This window comes from Zosterops lateralis, assembly GCF_965231275.1.
Source record: "Zosterops lateralis genome assembly, chromosome: 4".
Classification (NCBI taxonomy): Eukaryota; Metazoa; Chordata; class Aves; order Passeriformes; family Zosteropidae; genus Zosterops; species Zosterops lateralis.
In genome coordinates this window covers 1899943-1920168 of record NC_139765.1, presented here as the reverse complement: position 1 = coordinate 1920168, position 20226 = coordinate 1899943, and the positions used below count along the sequence as shown (strand labels likewise).

General features: G+C 49.1%; 1 protein-coding gene across 1 annotated transcript in view; it reads right to left on the bottom strand.

The window, feature by feature from the left end:
* Nucleotides 1-502: 502 nt before the first annotated feature.
* CECR2 (CECR2 histone acetyl-lysine reader) overlaps nucleotides 503-20226 on the bottom strand; it is a gene marked incomplete at its 5' end in the record, with an annotated part of 91337 nt that continues 71613 nt past the window's right edge. The window contains 13 exons of the mRNA XM_083858955.1: nucleotides 503-963; nucleotides 1171-1276; nucleotides 2117-3524; nucleotides 4779-5583; nucleotides 5671-5799; nucleotides 6879-7300; nucleotides 8691-8817; nucleotides 9081-9172; nucleotides 9258-9295; nucleotides 9577-9706; nucleotides 13146-13302; nucleotides 18040-18117; nucleotides 18831-19000. Of these exons, the coding sequence (XP_083715081.1) occupies nucleotides 958-963; nucleotides 1171-1276; nucleotides 2117-3524; nucleotides 4779-5583; nucleotides 5671-5799; nucleotides 6879-7300; nucleotides 8691-8817; nucleotides 9081-9172; nucleotides 9258-9295; nucleotides 9577-9706; nucleotides 13146-13302; nucleotides 18040-18117; nucleotides 18831-19000 (3668 nt within the window). The 3' untranslated portion in view covers nucleotides 503-957. The remainder of the gene's footprint in view (nucleotides 964-1170; nucleotides 1277-2116; nucleotides 3525-4778; nucleotides 5584-5670; nucleotides 5800-6878; nucleotides 7301-8690; nucleotides 8818-9080; nucleotides 9173-9257; nucleotides 9296-9576; nucleotides 9707-13145; nucleotides 13303-18039; nucleotides 18118-18830; nucleotides 19001-20226) is intronic.

The window sequence follows — 20226 nt, the reverse complement described above, 5'->3', positions numbered from 1 at the left end:
AGTTTTAAGATGACCAGTTTTGCCATTTTCTGTTGTCTAGAGCACACATTTCTTCTATCAGAAAGGCAAGGGAGAAGGGCACTATACTATAGCAGAAGGGACAATGCCATGGGTGTCCTGCCCTGGTTTCAATTCCTGGTCCTGGTTTCCTTGTTCCCCCATGATGACAGGAGCTGGAAGTGCACTCAGGCCCTGGATCCAGAGGGGTGGAGGTGAGAGGGAAGGAGGAAGAAGGCAAGAGAAAGAGGAGGACATGTTATGCTCCTGAGCAATTCCCACTATTAAGTCAACCAACTGTTCGGTTGTGTCTTGGTTGCAGAGGACAGGAAGGAGGACAGCAAGTCATCCATCACACATTTCCTCACCTCTCCCCAGTCCCCCCAAACCCTCACCCTTATCCTGAAAGATTTCAGTGTGACATGATTGTAAACAGTTAACGATTCCTCCAGTGCTAAGCCCACTACAAGCTGGGCCCACCCCCTCCCCCATTATGTACAATACATTCACCAACAACAGAAATTTATTTAGAAAGGCAACAGGTTAAATTCTGTAAACTGGATCCAGCTCCAAAACACACACACGTTAATACTACAAGTAAAATTCCATCATCGTCCTCTTCCACCCTGAAAAATATACCTGAGTTTAGCAGTCAATGAAAGTTTCCACACCCACCCCCTGCCCTCCCCACCCCAAAAATCCCTCAAACCCTGAATGAGACGCAGTCTCTGGTCATGGAAAGCCACTAGTTTGGGGTGCCCTGTGATGGTGGTGAGCCAGCTGCTTGTCTGGCCGGGGCCCGGCACGGCTGCGGCTTTTCCGACACAAAATCCGGCACCGCAGACCCGGGGAGCTCCACGCTGCTCGGGCGAGGGGAGGGTGGGAGCAAGGCCTGCCCCTCCTCAACCTTGTCCAAATCACCTGTGGCTTTCGTCTTCAGGAAGTCTGGCCTTTCTTGGACTAGCTCTGGAAAGAGGAAGAACAAGGGTTGGAGGCTTGAGCTGGCAGCTTTAGAAAAGAATAATCTCACATGCAACCAGTCCAAAACTAACAACTATGGATCTGCCCAAGTTCACAGCTTCCTCCAGTTCTTCCCACCCTCATCAAACACCTCAATCCTTTAACCAATGGAAAGACTTGCATCTCAGCTCTGCTCCCTCTAGCAGCCCTTACTTGATCCAGAGGCAAGGCTGATGGTTTTTGTGATGTCAAGTCTTCCCGGGACATGGTTGCTGTAGGCATCTTCGGGAAAGGAACTTGAGCCTGATGCATTTGCATTCTGCAGTCAGGTTGAATGGAGAGAGTTTTAGCACATGAATGTCAGGAGCAAATCCCCACTCTTGGTTAAAACTACTTCACTGAAGGCATACATACAGCATTAGCATACAAGCATTTGTCTTGTATATTCTGTCTGGCTTCCCCCCAAAACACAGCCCTCAACCCATGCCGTTCCCCCAATGGCTTAGCTTTAAGCCAAATTCTCTGAATACTAGAAGAAGGAAGGACTTGATGCTGTGATGATGATAAAACAGTAATAGTTGAGGCACATTCATAAAACTGAACAGGGAACTGTTGGAATAGCAGTATTTTCCATTTGGGAATGTGACACGCAGTCTCAGTGAGAAGTAACTTTCAGTGATGGAAATTTGACACAGAGAGAAGGGGCAAAGCAAGAGCGGGGGAAAAGAGGGCAACATTAAGGATGTTCATAACAAGAGGCAAACTTCCACTTTAGTCAGTGACTCTGCCCCACTACAAGCAAGATTAAACAAAACATTTGCAAAGAAAATGGCAAGAGTAAGTGATTAAGAGATGCTCAACCCTGGATGACACATTAACAAAAACACTGTCAGGGGGAATTCAGCACTGATGTGGGGATGGATGGGGCAGGCTAACAGGTTCTCCATGGCAGCGAGTGCTCCTTGTTTTTTAGGAGATGCAATGAGACTCTCTCTCCATCTCAGCACTCTTCTTCCAAGAGCCACCTCTTAGCCTTTCAACTTGACTTGCCATCTCCTGTGACTTGGAAGCCATATCCCTTCCAGGGTCTCCAACACTGATGGTCATCCAAGCATCACCCCCCTCCCACCTCGCCTTCTTGCAGAAAACATGATCTTACCCCGAGGGTCTATACAAGTCCTGGGGTGGCCCCCCCATGCCACCTCCACTGCCTCTCTGCTCCATCAGCAAGGCCTGAAAGTGACCCATGTTCTCCTCCCGGCAGCGGTACAGGGGGCCCTCCTGAGAGAGGCCATTGGCCTGGCTGGAGGCCGGGTGATGAGACAGGTGAGCATTCATGGGCGATCCGTACGTCCTGGGCTGGAAGTGGCCGGCAGGATGGCGGGATCCATAAGGAGATCCAGTCTGTAACATCACCCCGTGGGGAGGGAAAGCTGATGGGCCAAATCCCATCCCCGCGCCCAGGTGCGGCGGGGGTGCCCCGTAGAGAAACTCCCCCGCCGCCACCGAGCTCTGCCTCTTGGTGGCCGCGTTGTGGTTGTCCAAATCAAGAAACTCTTTGGGACTCTCCGGCCTTTCCTGGGACTCCTCGGACTTCTCATCTTCGGGCCCCAGCTCCTGCCCGTCGCTGGGAGAAACCTCTTTGGCACTTGCTACGTCCATGCGGTTGGGAGAGGCCAGGGCGGCACTCAGTGACTCACAGCCCTGCAAGCCAGCGGAGCCCCGCTCGGGGAAAGGAGACCTGCCCAGGGCTGGATGGGTGCCAGGGTGCCCACTGGGGCTGGCCTGGGGGTGCAGAGGTCTCTGCCAGTCCGAGTAGCCCTGGGGGCAGCCGTAGTAGGGCGGGCGCTGGTAGTGGTGGTAGGAGGGCTGGGGCTGCGGCTGGTACGGATACGGCATTCCCTGGGGCGGCCGGTACCGCGGGAAGACGCCGGGGTGGTGGGCGCCGCTCGGCTGGAAAGCCCGAGGGGGAAAATGCTGGGGATGGGAGGCAGGAGGAGGTGGCTTCCCTCCCATCACCGGGCTGAACCCCTGCAGGCCTGGGTTGATGTGGTAGCGCCCGGCTGAATTGGGGTATTCCAGGCCAGACATGTAGAGAGGATGAAACTGGTTGGGGGCGGCCCCCATGGAGGAGGTGGCATCCACGCCGGGGAGGCCGGTGCCCTGCCCCATGCAAGGCACGGCAGCTTCAGGCAGAGCCTTTCCCCCACTGCACAGGGGCTTCTCCAGCAGGTTGGCAGCCAAGCCTTTCCCCTCCGGGCCGGCTGCTGGCCCCTCGCCTGCTGCCCCATTCTGAGCCAGGGGAGCCCCTCTGTCGGGGGCAGGCACCAGGTCCCTCACACAGCCTGGGTCACTGGCATAGCTGCCCTCTGCTGACCACGGGCCTTTGCCCTGCCCTGCCTTCATGTCACCCTTCACGGGGCCATCCCCGTCCCCATCCGGGGGCAGGGCGCGCCTGGAGCACTCCATGGGCAGCGGGGGCTTGGGATGAGGTAGGAGTTTGGCGTAGGTCCCGTCGGGAATGCTGATGCACTGAGCCTTCTCGTCCATGCCTGCCGGTGTGTCCACTAAAAGAGAGGGAAGAAAGTCAAACACATGTCTAACTTTGGCAAATTTTGGTGATCTTTAATACTTTAATAGCTGCTTCTTTTAAAAACTGCTCATGAGGTTGCATCTCGCTCTGAAAGACAGCACAGGTGGACACTGCGGTTTGCCAGCCACTGCTTAGTTCAAAGTCCCCTCCATCCTGGTCTTGAACACTTCCAGGGATGGGGCATCCACAGCTTCCCTGGGAAATCTGTGTCAGTGCCTCACCACCCTCACTGTAAAGAATTTCTTCTTAACATCAAATTTAAGCCCATCCTCTACAAATCCCGTTTGCATCCAGCTTGGGCAGAAGAACCACCATACCCTGAGATGCTGCAGAGCTGATCACAGCCATATTTTAACCAACTGTGGTTTGGAGATGTGACTGCTCTGTCCTGCAATCACTCAACATTCTCCCCCTGTCTCTGTTCTATATCCAGCAAGCTAAATTATGATGATAACTTGTAAGCAATGCCACACAAGGAAAGAGTTTCCTCTTAGTGCAAGGCACACAAGGGATTGATAAAAGATACAAGGGTTTTGATCTCTAGTTTACCAGCTAGAATTAATGAAAAAAAATTTTTTTTGATCTCTGATTTTTTTTGATCTCTACATTAGGTTTTATTTTTAAGGTTCTTTTTTTATTATTATTATCTGTAGTTTACCAGATAGAACAAATGAAATTCAAGCAGAAAGGAACTGGTGAGGGCATGCGTGACATGCTGCCATCCCACCTGAACTGATACAGATGCTCAGGGGCTTTCGGGCTGCGCCCTGGTGTGTGAAGATTTTAAGATCTTGAGATCTCATAAGGCAGATGTGCATTTCAGAGGAGAAGCCATACTGACACACGCTCAAAGGAATATATTTAAGGCATTTATTCACATAACCTAACTCTCTGCAGATCCAATTTTTTATATTAACTCCAGGCGAGCTCTAGAAGCATCACACCCTGTGCTTTGCATTTGCACCCTGTGGCCAACTGATATATTTGCAGTAAAGCTGGGACAGAGGGGCAGGCTACAGTGAAACAAAACACTCCTAGAAAAATCTAAGCAATACCCTGAGAGAAGAACACATAGATTAAGAAAAATCCAATTTAGATTAAGAAAAATAACTATGTGTAAAAACTCTGTTGCACTGCAAATATTTAATCAAGAGTTAAAGAACTATTTTCTGAGCGGTGGAGGGGACAGATGCAGGTATGAGGGTCAAGTGGGCATTCAGGGCGTTACCTTGGTTGCTGTCCATGTCCATGGTCTGGCCGGTTGGATCCTGGGAGCTCCCGTTTCCCATGGATTTTGGGGGCTGGCCACTGGCAGCATGAGCCAGCTGTGGAAAGGGCCCGGGGAGGTGCGGTGGGGGCGGCTGGCGAGGGTGGTAAGGCACGCCCGGGGGGCACACGCGGGACGACAGCTGCTGCATGGCAATCATCTCCGGGCTGTCCAGCATGGAGTCCCCCCCGCCCTGGCAGCCCCTCTGGACCTGTGGCGGTGCCCCGAACAGCGCGGCCGGCGGCGGCTGCGGCATCCTCTGCGCGGCGGCTTTGCCGGGCGGCCGCAGGTACCCCGAGGGAGGCACGCCGTGAGGTAGGAAATTGGATTGCTCGCTCCACTGGCCGGGAGGCAGCGGCGGCCTCATGGCTCGGGGGTCCATCATATGACCCAGCACACGGGGCTGGAGTGATGCCCCCGGCCCCATGGGCGCCTTCTCCTCCATGGCAGCCTGGCCGGCGTGGCTGCCGTTCCACAGGGCGGGGTGCGCGCGGTTCAGGTACTTGTAGGGCCGGTACATGTGTCCTGGGGGAACCTCAGAGCCCTCCGGCGGCTTCCCCGGGGGCCCGTTGTGCCGTGGTGGGAGGAAGCCCTGCTGGAACTGGGCTGGGGGGTACACGGCATCGGGTGGGGGGCCCCCAACACGTCCCAGCTGCAGGGAGCCCAGCCGGGGGCCCAGCCCGGCCACGTGGGGTGGTGCTGCACACGCCTGTTTCTCCGGAGTGCCCAGCCGGTGCCCGCGGTGCTCGCTCAGTCCCATGGCCGGCTGTGGAGAGAGATGAGGAGTCTCACAGGGAGAGCTGTGGCACCCACAGGGCCTGGGGTGCTGCAGCCCTGGGCAGGAGGGGCTTACCTGCATGGCAAAGTGCTGGTGCTGCTGCACCGGCTCTCCGGGATGGGGCTCGGGCACCCGCGGAGAGCCGTACAGTTTAGTGGGATCGGATCCACGCAAAGGACCGAACGTTCCTGGCACCGCTGGTCTCTGAGGGATGGGGAGAAATAAAACAGTTTGTGAAGGGCATGAAAACAGCAGGAATACTGAAGGTGAGGGGAAGCTAAAGCTGGAGTGACCACATGAATAAGCAGACGGACTGTTTTGGAGGGATTGTGGAAAACCTGTAGGCTCTTTTCTACGAGGTGACACAGCCTTATCAAAGCCACTCTGTCACACCTCAGCCACTCACTCCTGAACTTAAGGCTGCAACACACTAACTTGCCACCCAAATACTGGGGAGCAAGCAAGAAGACTGGAGGGGGCAGTGGTTTGCTTCAAGAAGAGGAATGGACCACGAGTATGGAAACATGAAGACAACAGGGAATGTGCTGAATTTCCTTCAAAATACTCAATGCCTCCAGCTCTCCTACCACCTCCCACTATCTGCAGCACAAGAATCACTTTAAAAATTTTGTTTGATCTCTAGCTAAAAGGGTAAGGGATAGCCTAGACCTCAGGGGAACAGCAGATACATCACACCACAAGCCATCCCTGCTTAAAATGAAAAAGGCAGTGAAGGATGGGTGAGGAACAGCCCAGAAGGGAGGCAGAACAGGTGGCATTCAGAGAAGAAACGCTGGGCTAAAGATAGGTCACTGCTGCAGTCCAGGGTGGCCTTTGTTTGATTTAGTTTACTGCTTTTATAAATACTCAAGGCACGAAATGCAGTAGTACACAGATGGCAAGAAGTTACCAGGCATCTGTGAACAATTGAGACAAAAGAAGACCAGCTTGTTCAGCTTCATAAACTGGGGGGTAAGGGAAGAAATGTTACAGCACTCCATGCACACTGGGGATGAAGAGAACTGAGGAAATCGGTTTGTGCAAGCCTACACTAGGACATGCCAGGGAAACATTAGATTCTCCCCACCTAATGTGGCAAAGATTTAAATCGCACCAGTTTAAACCTAAAGGCTGGAAAGTTTCATTTGGAGGAACCACAGCTCTGACCCTTTATCTCTGGGAAAAGGTTCCTGACACCCACTAAGGATTTCATGGTAGGAAGTTTCATTCCCCCTTATCTCCCTCCTCCTGATGGGCAAAGGACAGCAGGAAGTGCTCCTTACCATCTGGCCAGGATGAGGCACAGGGCTGGGCATGCCGCCGTACTGCAGCGCGCGGGGGAAGCCTCTCCCGTTGGAAGGGCCCACCTCCCGGGCACTCTGCGCTGGGTTGCCACTTGGGTCATCTACTGAGGACGAGGAGAAGGAGGAGGAGGAGGAAGAGGAGGAAGAAGCAGGAGCCCTGGAATTAGCTCGATATGGTGGAGGTTTTCCTCCGTTTTCCAGGCGTTGCTGTCTCTTGCCATCCGGGTCTCGCGATCGAGTCCAGACTGTGCCGGAGCGGCCGCTGCGCCGGCTCCTCTTCTCCCGTCTCCCGTCCTCTCTGATCCAAAACTCCTCATCCGTGTCCCCATCTTCCCCAGGGAAGTGCTTCATCATTGCTCGGTGGAAACACCTCTCCAAGTTGTAAGCCATCTTTGTATATTCTGCAGACAAAAAGAACATCAGAGCCTCGTAGAGAGAAGCAATTAAGCAATTACGCAACATCAGATAAATCGTCTCCCCTCTGCCAAGTTTCTCCAAGGAAGACTTTTGTTTCTAACTAGTTGGCTTTGGTTCCTGAACTCCATAAGCAACATGGCATCATTTCTGTTCAGTAACGCCAGCAGAGGACAGGCACACAGGCATGACAAAGTACCACTGGCAGCAGGGCCTGCAGAGTCAGCGTTAACTCAGTGTTCCAGCCTAGTGCCAAGAATTACATTAGGAGGAGCACCACCTCTGCTTGCAGAGATGTGTGACCTGCACAGTTAGGCAGCAAAGAGTGCTGAGAGAAGAAATGTGAACTTCCAGCAATGCTATTTGATTACATTCAGAGGCTTTTCTTGGACTTGTTCAGATCTCTGCTATGGGCCACAAGACAGAGGAAAATCAGCAAACACATTTATCCAAGTAGTTTCCAAAGCACTTGCTGACCCTGACACGAAAGCTATTGCCAACACCAGTGTCCCCACTGCATCATTTCCACTGGACAGTTCTGCTGAGATGAGCTTTTACTTTTTGTTGAGTGGATAGGAAGAAAAAGACATGAGAGAGGTGTTGGTGACAAGGCCTTGAAGCAAATGACTTTCTAGTTCTTTCTACTAAACTAACCCTGAAGTTCCTTGAGGAACAGAACTCTCCCAGTGGCAGTGCAGGTATGCTTCTACTTGCAGCCAACAGCAACAAGCTGATTTGTTCTTAATGTTGTTCTCCCTTTCTCACCAGGTGCTGCTGGTGAGACAGTCTCTGCAGTGATGACCCACCATATGGGAACTGATTTCTTATTGAAGCAACACATAGAATTTTAATTGGCATGGCAAAGAAACCCAGGATTTCCCATTTGCACACACACACATATTGTCTCTTCAATAGCCAACAAACCTAAAAACTACATTTTCCACCCAAAAGACAGGCATGGTTCACTCCTCACTTTCCTGTGGTATTCAACAAACACTGGGAGTTAACCAGACTCCAATGCTTTTCAAAGTCTGTATCAGTTACTGTGAGGAAAAGGGGCACACAGGCACACACAAGCACATGAAGGAATGAGCTTAGAAAGAAACAGATTCTCCTCTCTTTGTATGTTCTGCCTTCACCATCTACCACCATGGCAGTCCTCAGTATGCCATGCCCCAATTCAGCATCACCAAACTGTGCTAAAAACCTCACTAAAACCCAATGCAGGTCTCAGTAACTATTACTCTTTCATCTGGTCTCACAAAAATATTCTGAAAGAGAAAAAGCACAAATCAAGTACTGGTGAGGAGGAAGAGAGCACTGCTTGCTTTGGCTGAGCACTGCAGACAGACAAATTTAGCATCTTACTGCTCTTACCACTGCCTTCACCGTTGTACTTTAGACAGTTCCTGAACATGGTCTTCATATCACCCACAAATTCATCCTTGGTGCAGTACTGACCTCCATTCAATTTCTTCTCCATGCTAGAGATATCCATGGGGGCCTGGAATACAACCAAACCTCCCTTCAGTGACAGAAAACATTATGAGGCTTACAAAATTAGTGCTCAGAGAGGGCATGAGCAGCAGAAGATGCTCTCCAGGGAGGCAGCCATCCATCTTTGGTTTTCTTGACTTGTAAGGCTGGAAGGGACTGCCAGAATCATGGAGATCGACTGTGAGAGTAATATAGCCCATAAAACTTTAAAACACTTCCAAAAAACTGCATCCCAGGCATCAGTCAAGATGGCTGGGCCACTTTCCATACCTTAATGATCTGGTAGTAGTTGGGAGCATACGATTCATCAACGGGCTCCAGGAAGGGCCAGGAGTCCTTGTGAGCCTTCACCACATCTAGAACTGGCAGCAGCAAGAGAAAGGTGGATGGTTACACTCACACACACACAGAAGTGTTTCACTTTGAGAAAGCTGGGGTGGGACTAACCTTTGTACATGGCCGTGAACTCATCGTCCAGTTCAAAGCTGTAATGGGAAGCACCACAGTGAATATGCAGACTGAGGACAGAAAAGACATGCTCTGCACTTCATCTTCTGTTCCACCCAGGCAGTGCCATAATGCTGGCAAATAGGCCTCATCACAAACACTCCTCTCACATGGACCAAGCCCAGATGTTTCTCAGTTTACTCCTCTCACTGTTCTCCAACCTCACTCCTCCCTCTGCATTCCTGTGAATGATCACACTCCTCTCCTTGCCATGCTCACTGCTTCAATTGTGTGCTGCAATGCCCCATTGTGTACTCACATATCCTTGGTCCTTCTCTCTTCCCTGGCAGGGGAACTGGGATCCAAGTGGGAAAGCTCAGGGGGGAGCTCCTTCCCCTGTGCCAGCAGCCAGGCCCGCTCTTCACGAAGTTTCCTCCTCCTGGCCCGTTCTGCAGTGGGAAGAGATGAAAAACCATTCAGCACTCCTTGCCCACATCTTGCAGGGAAACAGAGGGTGGGTGCTCCTACAGCTCTCAAGAACTCCAGTGAGATGGTCTTGTTCTTTCAGCAAAACCAGTAACAGCACAGAGCAGGTGAGGTGAGAATACAGTGCACCATCAATGCGCCTTATTGGTTACAATCACCAATTTTGATGCACATCAAAACTGTGCATCTGTGACACAGATGCTGCTTTAGGCAACTTCCAGAAGTGGTGTGGTACAAAGAGGGCAGTCCAACACCCAGCCCTAGGCACAGCTCAGCACAATGGAAAGAGTTGGCCTGTTGTTCCTTTAGGGGTTTCACCTCAGGCAGGTGAACTTGAGGCAGCTGCCTTTGCACTGGATGGGATGAAGAGCAGTCCGAGGGAAATTCTACCAGCTGACTGGCAATAAGTAACTGGGGTCATTATTATCCTCCATGGCTGGCTTTGGGAAGCCAGGTAGGCTTCCTTTTGGGAAGCTCAGGTAGGTCTTCATGGCCAGCAGCCAGAGTGAGCAAGTTGCCACACACGAGGGCCACTGGGACAGCTTTCATTTAAAGAAGTGAGACACAGGAAGAAGCAATGCTGGTAATATAACCTGTGGTTTGCAACCAGACAGCTGGCTAACAGATTGCTTCATAATAGAAAGTTTATGGGCTCTTATGAACCTCATTTCCTTTTTCTTATAGGAAATCTGAATTCATTTGACTTGCGAAACACCTGCGGTTGGACCAGCCTTCTGTAGGATCAGAATTCTGTGGAAGTAAAGTTCAGGGAGAGATGTCACAGAACAGGCCACATCAGGGAACACCCAGAGTGAAAGAAACATGAGGGAGACTTGGCTAACACCCTCTAGCAGAAAATGCCATTTACTATTTTTCTGGTGGAAAAATATTTGTTAAAGTCCTACTCTGTCAGTTCAAAACAAAATTTGGGATGAGGGTTGAGAGCACAAGAAAAGCAAGAATAGCTACAAGGTGAGTGTTTGTAGAGACATCCATTGGCAGATATGTCAAAGACTGGTAAAAGAAAGCCTGAATTTCCTGTTAGAAGACTCAGAGTAGCACTGAAGTCAGAATTATAGGACTTGCATTTAAGGTGCCCTACAAAACCTAAGAGAATTCCATGACCAGAAATCCAACACTCAATTTCAGGTAACACAAAAATCTGAGTCTGTCCAAGCACTGCTCAGAATTCATGCTTCTTTCATAAAATCAGCAATCCTTAGATGGCAGTGCAGTGGATGCCTAAGTGACAAAGCTGAGGAGAACATGAAGTGATTATTTGGGCAGCAAATTGTTGGCCTGGGTCAAGTCCTACCCAGCAGCTTTCAAAATTTAAATAATGCCCCAAAAAGTACCTCAACCAGCTAGAAAGTCATATACGTGAGAGATTATGCTGAAGCAGCATCTGGAAAGAGAACAGGGAAACTCTAACCTGCTGTTGTGGTAGAAATCTAGAATCTATAAAAACTTATAAATTCAAGAGAGTACAGATGGGCCCAGCAGGAAACTTGCTACCTGGGGGGTGTGCGGGAGTTGGGGGAAGTGTAATCTCAGGCTGGAAACAGGAATGTGATGTAAAAACAGGAATACCATCCAAAACTGAGAGAAGGTGAAATTCATCACAGAGAAGACATTTCACATCCCCTCTCTAAAGAAGGCCATATAAAATTAAAATTATATTCCAAACAGACTTAAAATTCACTTTGTCACGCTAAAATTTCTGTTGTTGGATGTCCAGTTTTAACAAATCTAAACCAAGTAAAACAAATGACATAATTTTCAAATCCCCTCCATCATAAGAACTGTCATGACAGCAAATGCTAGTGGTGGCTGTGCTTGGCACTAAGAAAAGATCATTAAGAAGCCAGTTTTACCTGGATAGCTGCTGGTTCTAGGGATAAAAATTGCTGCAGTATATTTAACTAAACAAGCCAACATCACCTCCGCAAACAGCTTTTGCACCAGCTTTGAAAGAAGACTTCTCCTGACTAAGCCTAAATGGACTAGGGAAGAGTTTAAACTAACTGAAAGAAACTGCACAAAACAAAATTAAAGCACCTCTGCCAATAAAAGCATGAATGTGGGTTAACTTGGCTTAAAAGAGGCTACTGCTCAACCTCATGCCAGTTTCTTTGCATGGCTCTGGTGCCTTTGAATCTGGTGTTGTAATGATTGCATTTACCCAGAAAAGGAAGTGGCTTATACCAAAACAAAACCATTTTACAGGAACATTTATCTTTGCAGCTCTTGTGGAACTTCAAGACTGATTTTGTCTCTAGGCGTGAAGCATTAAACCACAGAGAATATGCAACTTGCCAAGGGAAACATCTATCTGTGGCAGATGTGGAAACTGGATGAGTCTCAGTTTAAAGCACCTGATTAGCCAGGACCAGCAACCAAGAGTACACAAAGCCAAGGAAGTAATTGGTTTTTCTAAAGGTTAGAAAGGTAAGCAGGTAAAAGAAGCTATTCTTAGATAACATCTGGCCTCCTCCCAAACATCTGGTAGCAAACTGTTTCATTCTGGAAAGTTTACAAGGTTTGCATGAACCTAATCTTCTTTTCCCTTTTCTGATTCTTTATCCACTTTGGGACTCGTGACACTGACACTGCCCCACATTTTCAGTTTTCTGAGGATGTTCAGCCTTTCCATAGAACTACAACAGCCCAGGCATCCACTGTGGCTAAAGCAGCAGCTACAGAAATCTCCTATAAGGGAGGCCAACAGAGAGAAGGTGGTCAGAAATGATCTTGCTCTGACACCCACCTACATGTACTGGCTGCCTGCTGTCTGTGCCTTATCTGATGTATTAAACACAACATGGGTATTTGCTCCAGAATAGCTTAAATCAGCATTTAATTCATAACCACAAACATTTTAGACCAACACCTGAAATTGCCACCTCTGGTAGCCTGGTCTCTTCATCTTTAGTTCTCCAATTGATAAAGCCAGTAGCAATATAAAAATACTTTTGCTACTCCCATGTTATCCCATTCCCTTTCTCCTCAAAGGAATTCTTCTTTCATCATGCATTGGGCTAAAAAGAACCAAATGGTATCCAGTGAGAGCAAAGCCAGCTAATCCTGCACACAGGGAAATCATGAGGAGACAGAACTGAGAAACAACATGAATAGTAGGAGAAAAAAATGAACATCTGGGACAAGGAGGAAAATTAGCATGATTTGAAGAAGACAACACAGTCTAAAGGTGCCCTAGAGAACAGCCACCAACACTGAGAGGGCAGACAAAGGAAAAGAAACTCCAGTCAGACCAATTTACCAGAGGTAAGTGCAAGAAAAGATTCTCATTATCAAGTCTGGCAGGGGAGGAATGCAAATGGCAGACTTTAACTCAAGATCTCAGTCTTGACTTTGAAAGCTTCCACACTGGCTGCACGTTACCTTCCACTGCTTTGACCTTCTCCTCCATCTCCCTCTTCCTCTCCTCCTTCAGCAGCTGCTCCTGCTCCCTTTTCTGCACTGCTATGAGGATCTGGCGCTCCTCCTCCTCCTCTCTGCGCCTCTGCTTCTCCATGGAGCTCAGCACATTCGGGTTCACCTGCAACAGAACGATGCACCAAAAACTGAAATGCACTGGCTCACTGAAAGCTGAGCAGAGGCAGGTTTACTTTGAGGAAAGCACACCTACAATGGATGGATGGGAGGAAAAAAAAAAAAGGAAAAAAAAAAAAAAAGGATTTGTATGGATGATCTCCTAGATGAAAAGCAACATGGAAAGGGAAGTTATTTGTCAAGCAATGAAATCCTACTGATACAAGGACAATGGAAGGAGAAGCGATGGGTTAGACAAGCTGCCATCCTGTCAGGGATGCACCGTGCACATTTCTCTTCCCTTCTGGGCAAAGGATTCAGGCTGTTGACACCCTTACACAACACCTCTACCTCTTCCAGCTAGCAGAGCTCTGACTGCAAGTGTGAGAAGAAAGGACTACTTTGCCAAACCTGTCTCTGCTGCAAAACACGGAATACTTCAATAGGAAAAGCGTCTGGTACAGCCTTGTGGCAAGGTATCATTAGGAATGTTTTCCTTTCCTGTTCAAAATTTCTGTGTGCTAATCTCCCCTGAACTGGCTCTCGTTTGTTTGTTTGTTTGGACAGTTTTCCTGCTGGGTCCCAAAACCAGTTCTCTCATTCAAGGACACCTGGCTCTTTATTGCCCCACTTTCTCACCTCCCCACGGCCAGCAGGCTGCAAGGCTGTGTTTGATCCTACTTAAGACTCCAGGCTTCCCAGACCAGGGACTGCCTGCTCCTATTTCTCCAATAAAGTATGAGGTATGTATCTGGAAGCGTGGAATTATCTTTATTACTTTAATTTAATTATAAAACAAATGTATCAGTCATCCACAGCCACTCCTACCCCTGTGACCAAGATTTGTGTGCCTTATCAGCAGGGAATATCAACCAGAAAAAAACCCCCAATGTACAGACAGTTTGTTCCAACTTCATTTTCAGGGAATAACCAGCAACCACCACTTAGGCAGAAGGCATTTCCTGAGGATTAGCAATCAGCCGGGGTCCGTTGGCTGCTGCTCAGACCATCAACTTCTCCAGGCCCATTATTAATCCCCAGGAAAGAAAAAAGTTCTGGCACCACCATTACTATTTTGTCCTTGTTTCATTGCCCAGGAATGGAACCTGGGGGTGCTTTGATGAATGCCTAGAAATGTTGTCTGGTTTCACTGTACATTCATTCCCCCTCTGCCTTCCCTTCCCCTACAGAGCCCTGTGCTGCCCCACAAACTCCCACTCCAGTTCTCTGCAGATGAGCACCATGCATCATCTCCAGCACAAACAATACATTAAGAGAATTATGCTTCAACCACCAACAGTCACAGAGAAGTGTCCAAGAGAGGGTCCAAAATTAGGATCTGCATTTAGGGACAAATTGGGCAATAAAAACCACCTGTTCTGTGCTGATTCTTTAAGGTGAAACCCAGAGCTTCACCTCACCACGAGGGAATCACTCTCTTCTTTTCCAGTTTATATCTTTGTCAAAATGTTATCACTTTACTTGTCTATCTCTTTCCTAGGGAAATCATTCTGTGAGTTCAGCTGCCTTGAGATTAGCCAGCTTCTCCTCACAATCAGTTTAAAGTTTGTTTCTCAATCCCTCATTCCATCAAATTATTCCTAGTTGTGCTCTTCTGGGTGAACATAAATTCTCCTTTTCTTCAGTCACAATCCAGCCTTTACCTTATGGACTTCCTCAGACACTTACAAAACACCCCCACATTTCTACAGTTACATTAAATATTTTCTTATAAAGTAATCCTTTCACTTCCCTGGAATGATTATTACAGTTGTCTCTCAGACCTTTCCTCCCTGATCAATATCCAAACACCAGGATGCCCAGGACTGTACTATGACAAGTCAAGAACCTAGAGAATTGGGGTCTACATTTCCATCTTTGATTCTTTTTATATCCCTTTCTCAAAAGCTCTGCCATCTGATTTGCTACTCATGAGCTGCAAACAACTTCCTTTCAGACCTGACCTTGATCACTGTCAAACAGTTCTCCTTTGACTTTCTTGATAAATCTTTAAATTGCAATAGGAACCAAAAGAGTCAGGTTCTGCAGTAAGAGAAAGAAGTGAGCAGGAACCAGCCACCCAACTTGGTATGCCAAGATATTTTCATGAGGATGTGACCATCAGCCTTTACATTCTCAAACCAGTAGATGTAAGCCAGCCTGGTGTGTTATGATTTCTTTGATTGTTGGTACATAGGTGAGACCTTCCCTTTCCCTGAATTAATACAACTTCCACCATTCCTGTCCTATGGAAACAGAAACACAACATCCAAGCTGCAGTGCTCACACCAGGACCTCTCCTGTGCTTTAATGGCATGACACAGGATCCACAGCAGGCTCCAGATCAACCCACCACAAACATGGCATCAATAAAGCACTTTTAAACAAAGGAGAGGGTGTCATCCTACCAGACCTCAAAAATAAACAAAAAGGAAAAGCAGGAACCACACAGTGTAGTGAGTACTACAAGGATTGCAGTAGACACCCACAATAGAATTTACTCACTGTAGCACTTGCAGGGCAGCAGCAGTGCTGCATGGGCTCTTTGAGACACTTCAGACACAGAAAGAATCTGATTTTCAGAGGGACCCTGTGCCTGGTGTCCCACCTAAGTCCATTGGGGATGACTGTGCTCAACTTGGGGTTAAAAAAAAAATTACACAAACACAACCAGTAAACTCCTACTGGATTGGTGGAAACAGATGCTTATTGGAATGACAAAAGCAAGAACCAAACACAAACTAAACTTCCTCCCTGACCAGAGAGGTGGCAAAAGGACACTTCTCCAGCTTCCTCCCCACTCGGAGAATAAAATCCACAGTGACCAAGGCATCACCACCTCCTTCCCTCCGGCAGAGAGCACTCCAGGACACAACATCACAGCTGTCCCCTGGCACTCTGAAAGGGCCAAACTTCTGCCTTGAGCTTTGCTCTCCAGACAGTGGGTATCAGACTTCAGGGGCAGAAGGGCAGAAGGCACGGGTGCCCTGAGTGCCCTAGCCCCTTGTTTGCCAAACCTTCCCTGCTCAGGTTTCCGCACTGCTCTCCTAATGAGGGTGCTGCTCAGGCAGCTCTTAATGAGGAGCTAATCTGAACCACCTGTTGAGAAATCCCTCGCAGGATCAGGAGCCCATGGAGCAGTTACATCTCCAACTCAAGCAGCAGCCAGGAGGAGGAGAAAGGGGTCACCTGCACCGGGCTGAGGTTTTCTCCCCCAGGCTCGCTGGCTGCCCACCCTGGGCTTGAGGAATAAGCCATCAGATATGCTGGCACCTTCCCTGGCTGCTCACACATCCTGCTGGGGAGCATCAGCACTGTGGTGCTGGCTGGCTCCCCGTGTCCTGGTGCAGGGGGTGCCAGGAGGGCCCCCTGCTCGCTGGAAACGTTTCACTGGCCCACAGGCAGCAATTAACAGCCCCTCTGCCTCGCAGACCTGGAGCACCTGCGCTACTGATTAGCATCATTCAGGCTCCATGTGTTTGCCACTCCCCTCCTCCTCCTCTGGGATTTCTGCTGCCTGTGAACAAACATGTGTCCCTGTGCTTCCTGCATGGTGGGCTTTGCAGAGAGCAGTTCTGGCCTCGAACTGACCATCACTGGGGTCTTATTTTCCTCTCAGCAGGCTTTTATCTGCAGCATGATGAGAGGTTCTTCCTTCCTTTTATTTATCTAAAAGTTTTAAGTAATTATATTTATTGCAGGGGGAACTGCACTTTCTCCTTTGTTTTGGGGGAACCCCTGACTCTGGCTCACAGGGCATATTCCCTGCAGCCTAATTTCCCAGGGTTTGATAAAACACCAAGTAACCACATTTCCATTACATCTACAGTGAGAAATTATGCCCCGACCTGATGGAATTGAGACAATATTTTCCTCTGGAGCTAATCCTGTGTTGTCTGACCAATTGCTTTGGGTAGCAGTTGCCAGTTCAAAGATACCCCCCCATCTCCACAGCCCCGTGTCCCAGCCTGTGCTGGTGTGACTGTTAGGGGCTGTGTGGTGAACTGGATCGGAAAACTGATCTATGTTAAAAATAACCCCGACCAAAGAAAAAGGTTATATTTAACTCCAGTCATTTTCCTGGGTCTGGTTCACTGCACAGACCCTCAAGCAGCAGCGCTGGTGTTGCACTGATGGGGTGGAGAGGAGATGAGGGTGAGGAGGCATGGAAAGAGCCATTTGAGCCCACGAGGCTGCAGTTTGATGAGCATTTCTTTAAGCAGCCTAAATTGTGACTTCCATTTGCAGCTGACCCCCTCCTAGCCCAGGCTCCATACAGCATCAGTCATCCTCTCCCTCGGCGCTATCTACACCCTCATGTGTTTGCAGCCTCACGTTTTCCCCTTGGCTGAATTTCTGTCATTTCCCTTTGTAAGCCGGTTCTCCTAGCCCTCTCATCCTTCTCCTAACTTTTCTTTGAACTGCCTCGAATGTGCCAGCACTTTCATTGAAGTGGAATTCCCCAGACTGAGCGCAGATTTCCATATGCAGCTGCGGCGGGGTCTGCTCCAGGGCCGGTTACCTCTGCGATCCAGAGGGCAGCACCTCCCTGCTCGCCATAGAAAACTCTGGGTTGTCAGCCTGCCTTTGACGGGCATTACCACCCATCTCTCTTTCAGCACAGGCACTTTCAAGCGACTCCTTCCCGCTGAATAGCGATGCTGCTGCGGTTTATTTCTTCCCCCAGGGAGGCATCTGGCTCTCGCCTCCCTCTGTCATCCTCCCCCTTGCAACCCCCCCTCACCTCCTGCTTGATTGGTTTGATGGGCTGATGGTCAGACATCCACCTGGGAGAAAACTCTGTCCGCTGCAGACGCTTCTCCTGAAACGGGGTTGAGAAGTGAGGGAAGGAAAGAGAGAGTGGAGGAAATTAGGGCACATCGGTGACACTGGCAGGAGAAACTCTGAGGGGCTAGAAGTGACCATGAAATCCCTATTAGCTTTACAAGGGGAGCAAACAAGCAAACTGAACTCAGTCCAAGAACATCACGCTGACTGCAGAGCCTGTTTTACAAAGCCATCCAGAGCCGAAGGATCCCTTTCCAGATCTGTCCCACCTGAAAACATCCAGCTGAGGAAAACACCCTTTGGAGTTTTGGGGCTCTGACACACCAGCTCAGAGCAGACTTTGCTAGGACAGCTAAGCAGGCAGTACCCCTTCAGAGGAACGGCAGTAAAAGTGGAATCACGGGCAGTTTGCATAGAAAAGCCAGGCTGTAAATAAATCAGTTCAAAAGCACAGAGATCCCCTGCCAGCAGGAAAGGGCCACAGAACACGGCTGAAGACAGTAACCCCTACACTGCTGTGAAATCACCAACCAGATCCTCCAGCACTGCCACAGCACAGGGGAAAGTCTTCCCCCCATCCACAAGCTCCACAGCCCCCACATCCACAACACTTGCAGGGAGCTGGAGGTGCAGGGAGCAGAAGGGGGTGACAGGCTGATGGGTTTAGCTCTCCCTCACTCAGTGAGCATCCATCCATGCTCCTGGAAGCGGTCAGAGAGAGGTAAACAGGATGTCATGTCTCCTCACCTTCTGTGCAATCATGTTGCAGATCTCCGGCAGGAAGTCTTCACTCAAGAGTTTGTAGAGCTGCCTCTCTCTAAGGGAAGTCCTCTCTCTGAAGCTCTCTGTGACCTGCCTCCACTCCTCTTCCGTCTGGCACAGCAACCACCATGTCCCACGGCCAGGCCCTTGGGACCCTTCAAAAACATGAAAGGATGTTATCTCCACAGCAGTTATGACTAACAGCTCCTCACCATCCCTTCTCTCCTCTGGGCTCAGGAAGAGCAAAAGGCACTGGCAATGGCCACTGTTATGGAAAACATTCCCTTTGCTATAGACCCAAAGCTCTCTTCATGCACTAGAAGCACTGCTACCTCTGAGAGTGATGCCAAGAGAGAGAGGAAATATACAGGTGAAAAAATAATGGTGGCACATGGCAACACACAGGTAGTGTGACATCCCTGTGGGAAGCCCACACTCCAGTTATTGCAGACTGGAGAAAAGAATTTAATTTGGTTTTTTGTAATGGCTCTGTCAGCCAGAGCAGAACATAGGGAACTGCAAATGTTGGATTTAGCCTGGCAGCAGAATAAAGCCATCAAAAAATAATGTAATTTGAAATAAGCTTTTTTTTTTTTTTTTTTTTTTTTTTTTTAAGCACTGCAAACCATTTCTGCAGTGAAAAAAATCCTCCTGCTCCCTGCAAGTGAAACATTTCATTTGCAGGCACTTGAAAGAGCAGAAGAGGAAGCACAGGACAGGGTTCATCGGGCTGCCAGATGAGGGGGAAGTTCCAAAAGTTCACATCCCATCCCTGCTCGATCCAGAGTGAAATTGAAGCAGATCACCCACTGCTCTGAAGCATGTCCCAACCACCAAGACACTTTGAGAGCTGTTCCACCTTGTGTGAAACATCTGAATATTAATTGTGAAGGAAGGGCTCTCTTGCATTGTGGTTGGAACACCCACCTGGAGATGGGGAATGTGGCTCCTGCTCCACAAATGTTTACACAGAGCAGTGAAGCTTCATGGGTTCCAACTTGTATGCTTTTGCCCTAGGATGTTCTCTAAGCAAAAAAAAGGTTGTGGCCTTTTTTTTTTTTTTAATCTTGGAGTGGGGAAAACCTTGGATCAAAGACCTTTAGACTGAGGGGTTCTCAGCTCCCTCTAAGACTTTTCTAGGGCTAACCACTGGTTCCCAGAAAGAAACCAATGGTCATCAGTCCCCACTGGCAGATGTCATGCACCTTCTCACCACATTTTCAAGCAAACTAACAATGAAAAAAACAAAGAGGTAAAAAACCTGAACCTGACTCTAGGCCCTGTGTGGATCTGAGCTATGAGTGGCTCTGACATGCAATCTGTCAGGTCATCCTAGGAACACTGGAAAGCTGCAGGCTCCCTCCAGCCCCTGCCCTCTGTC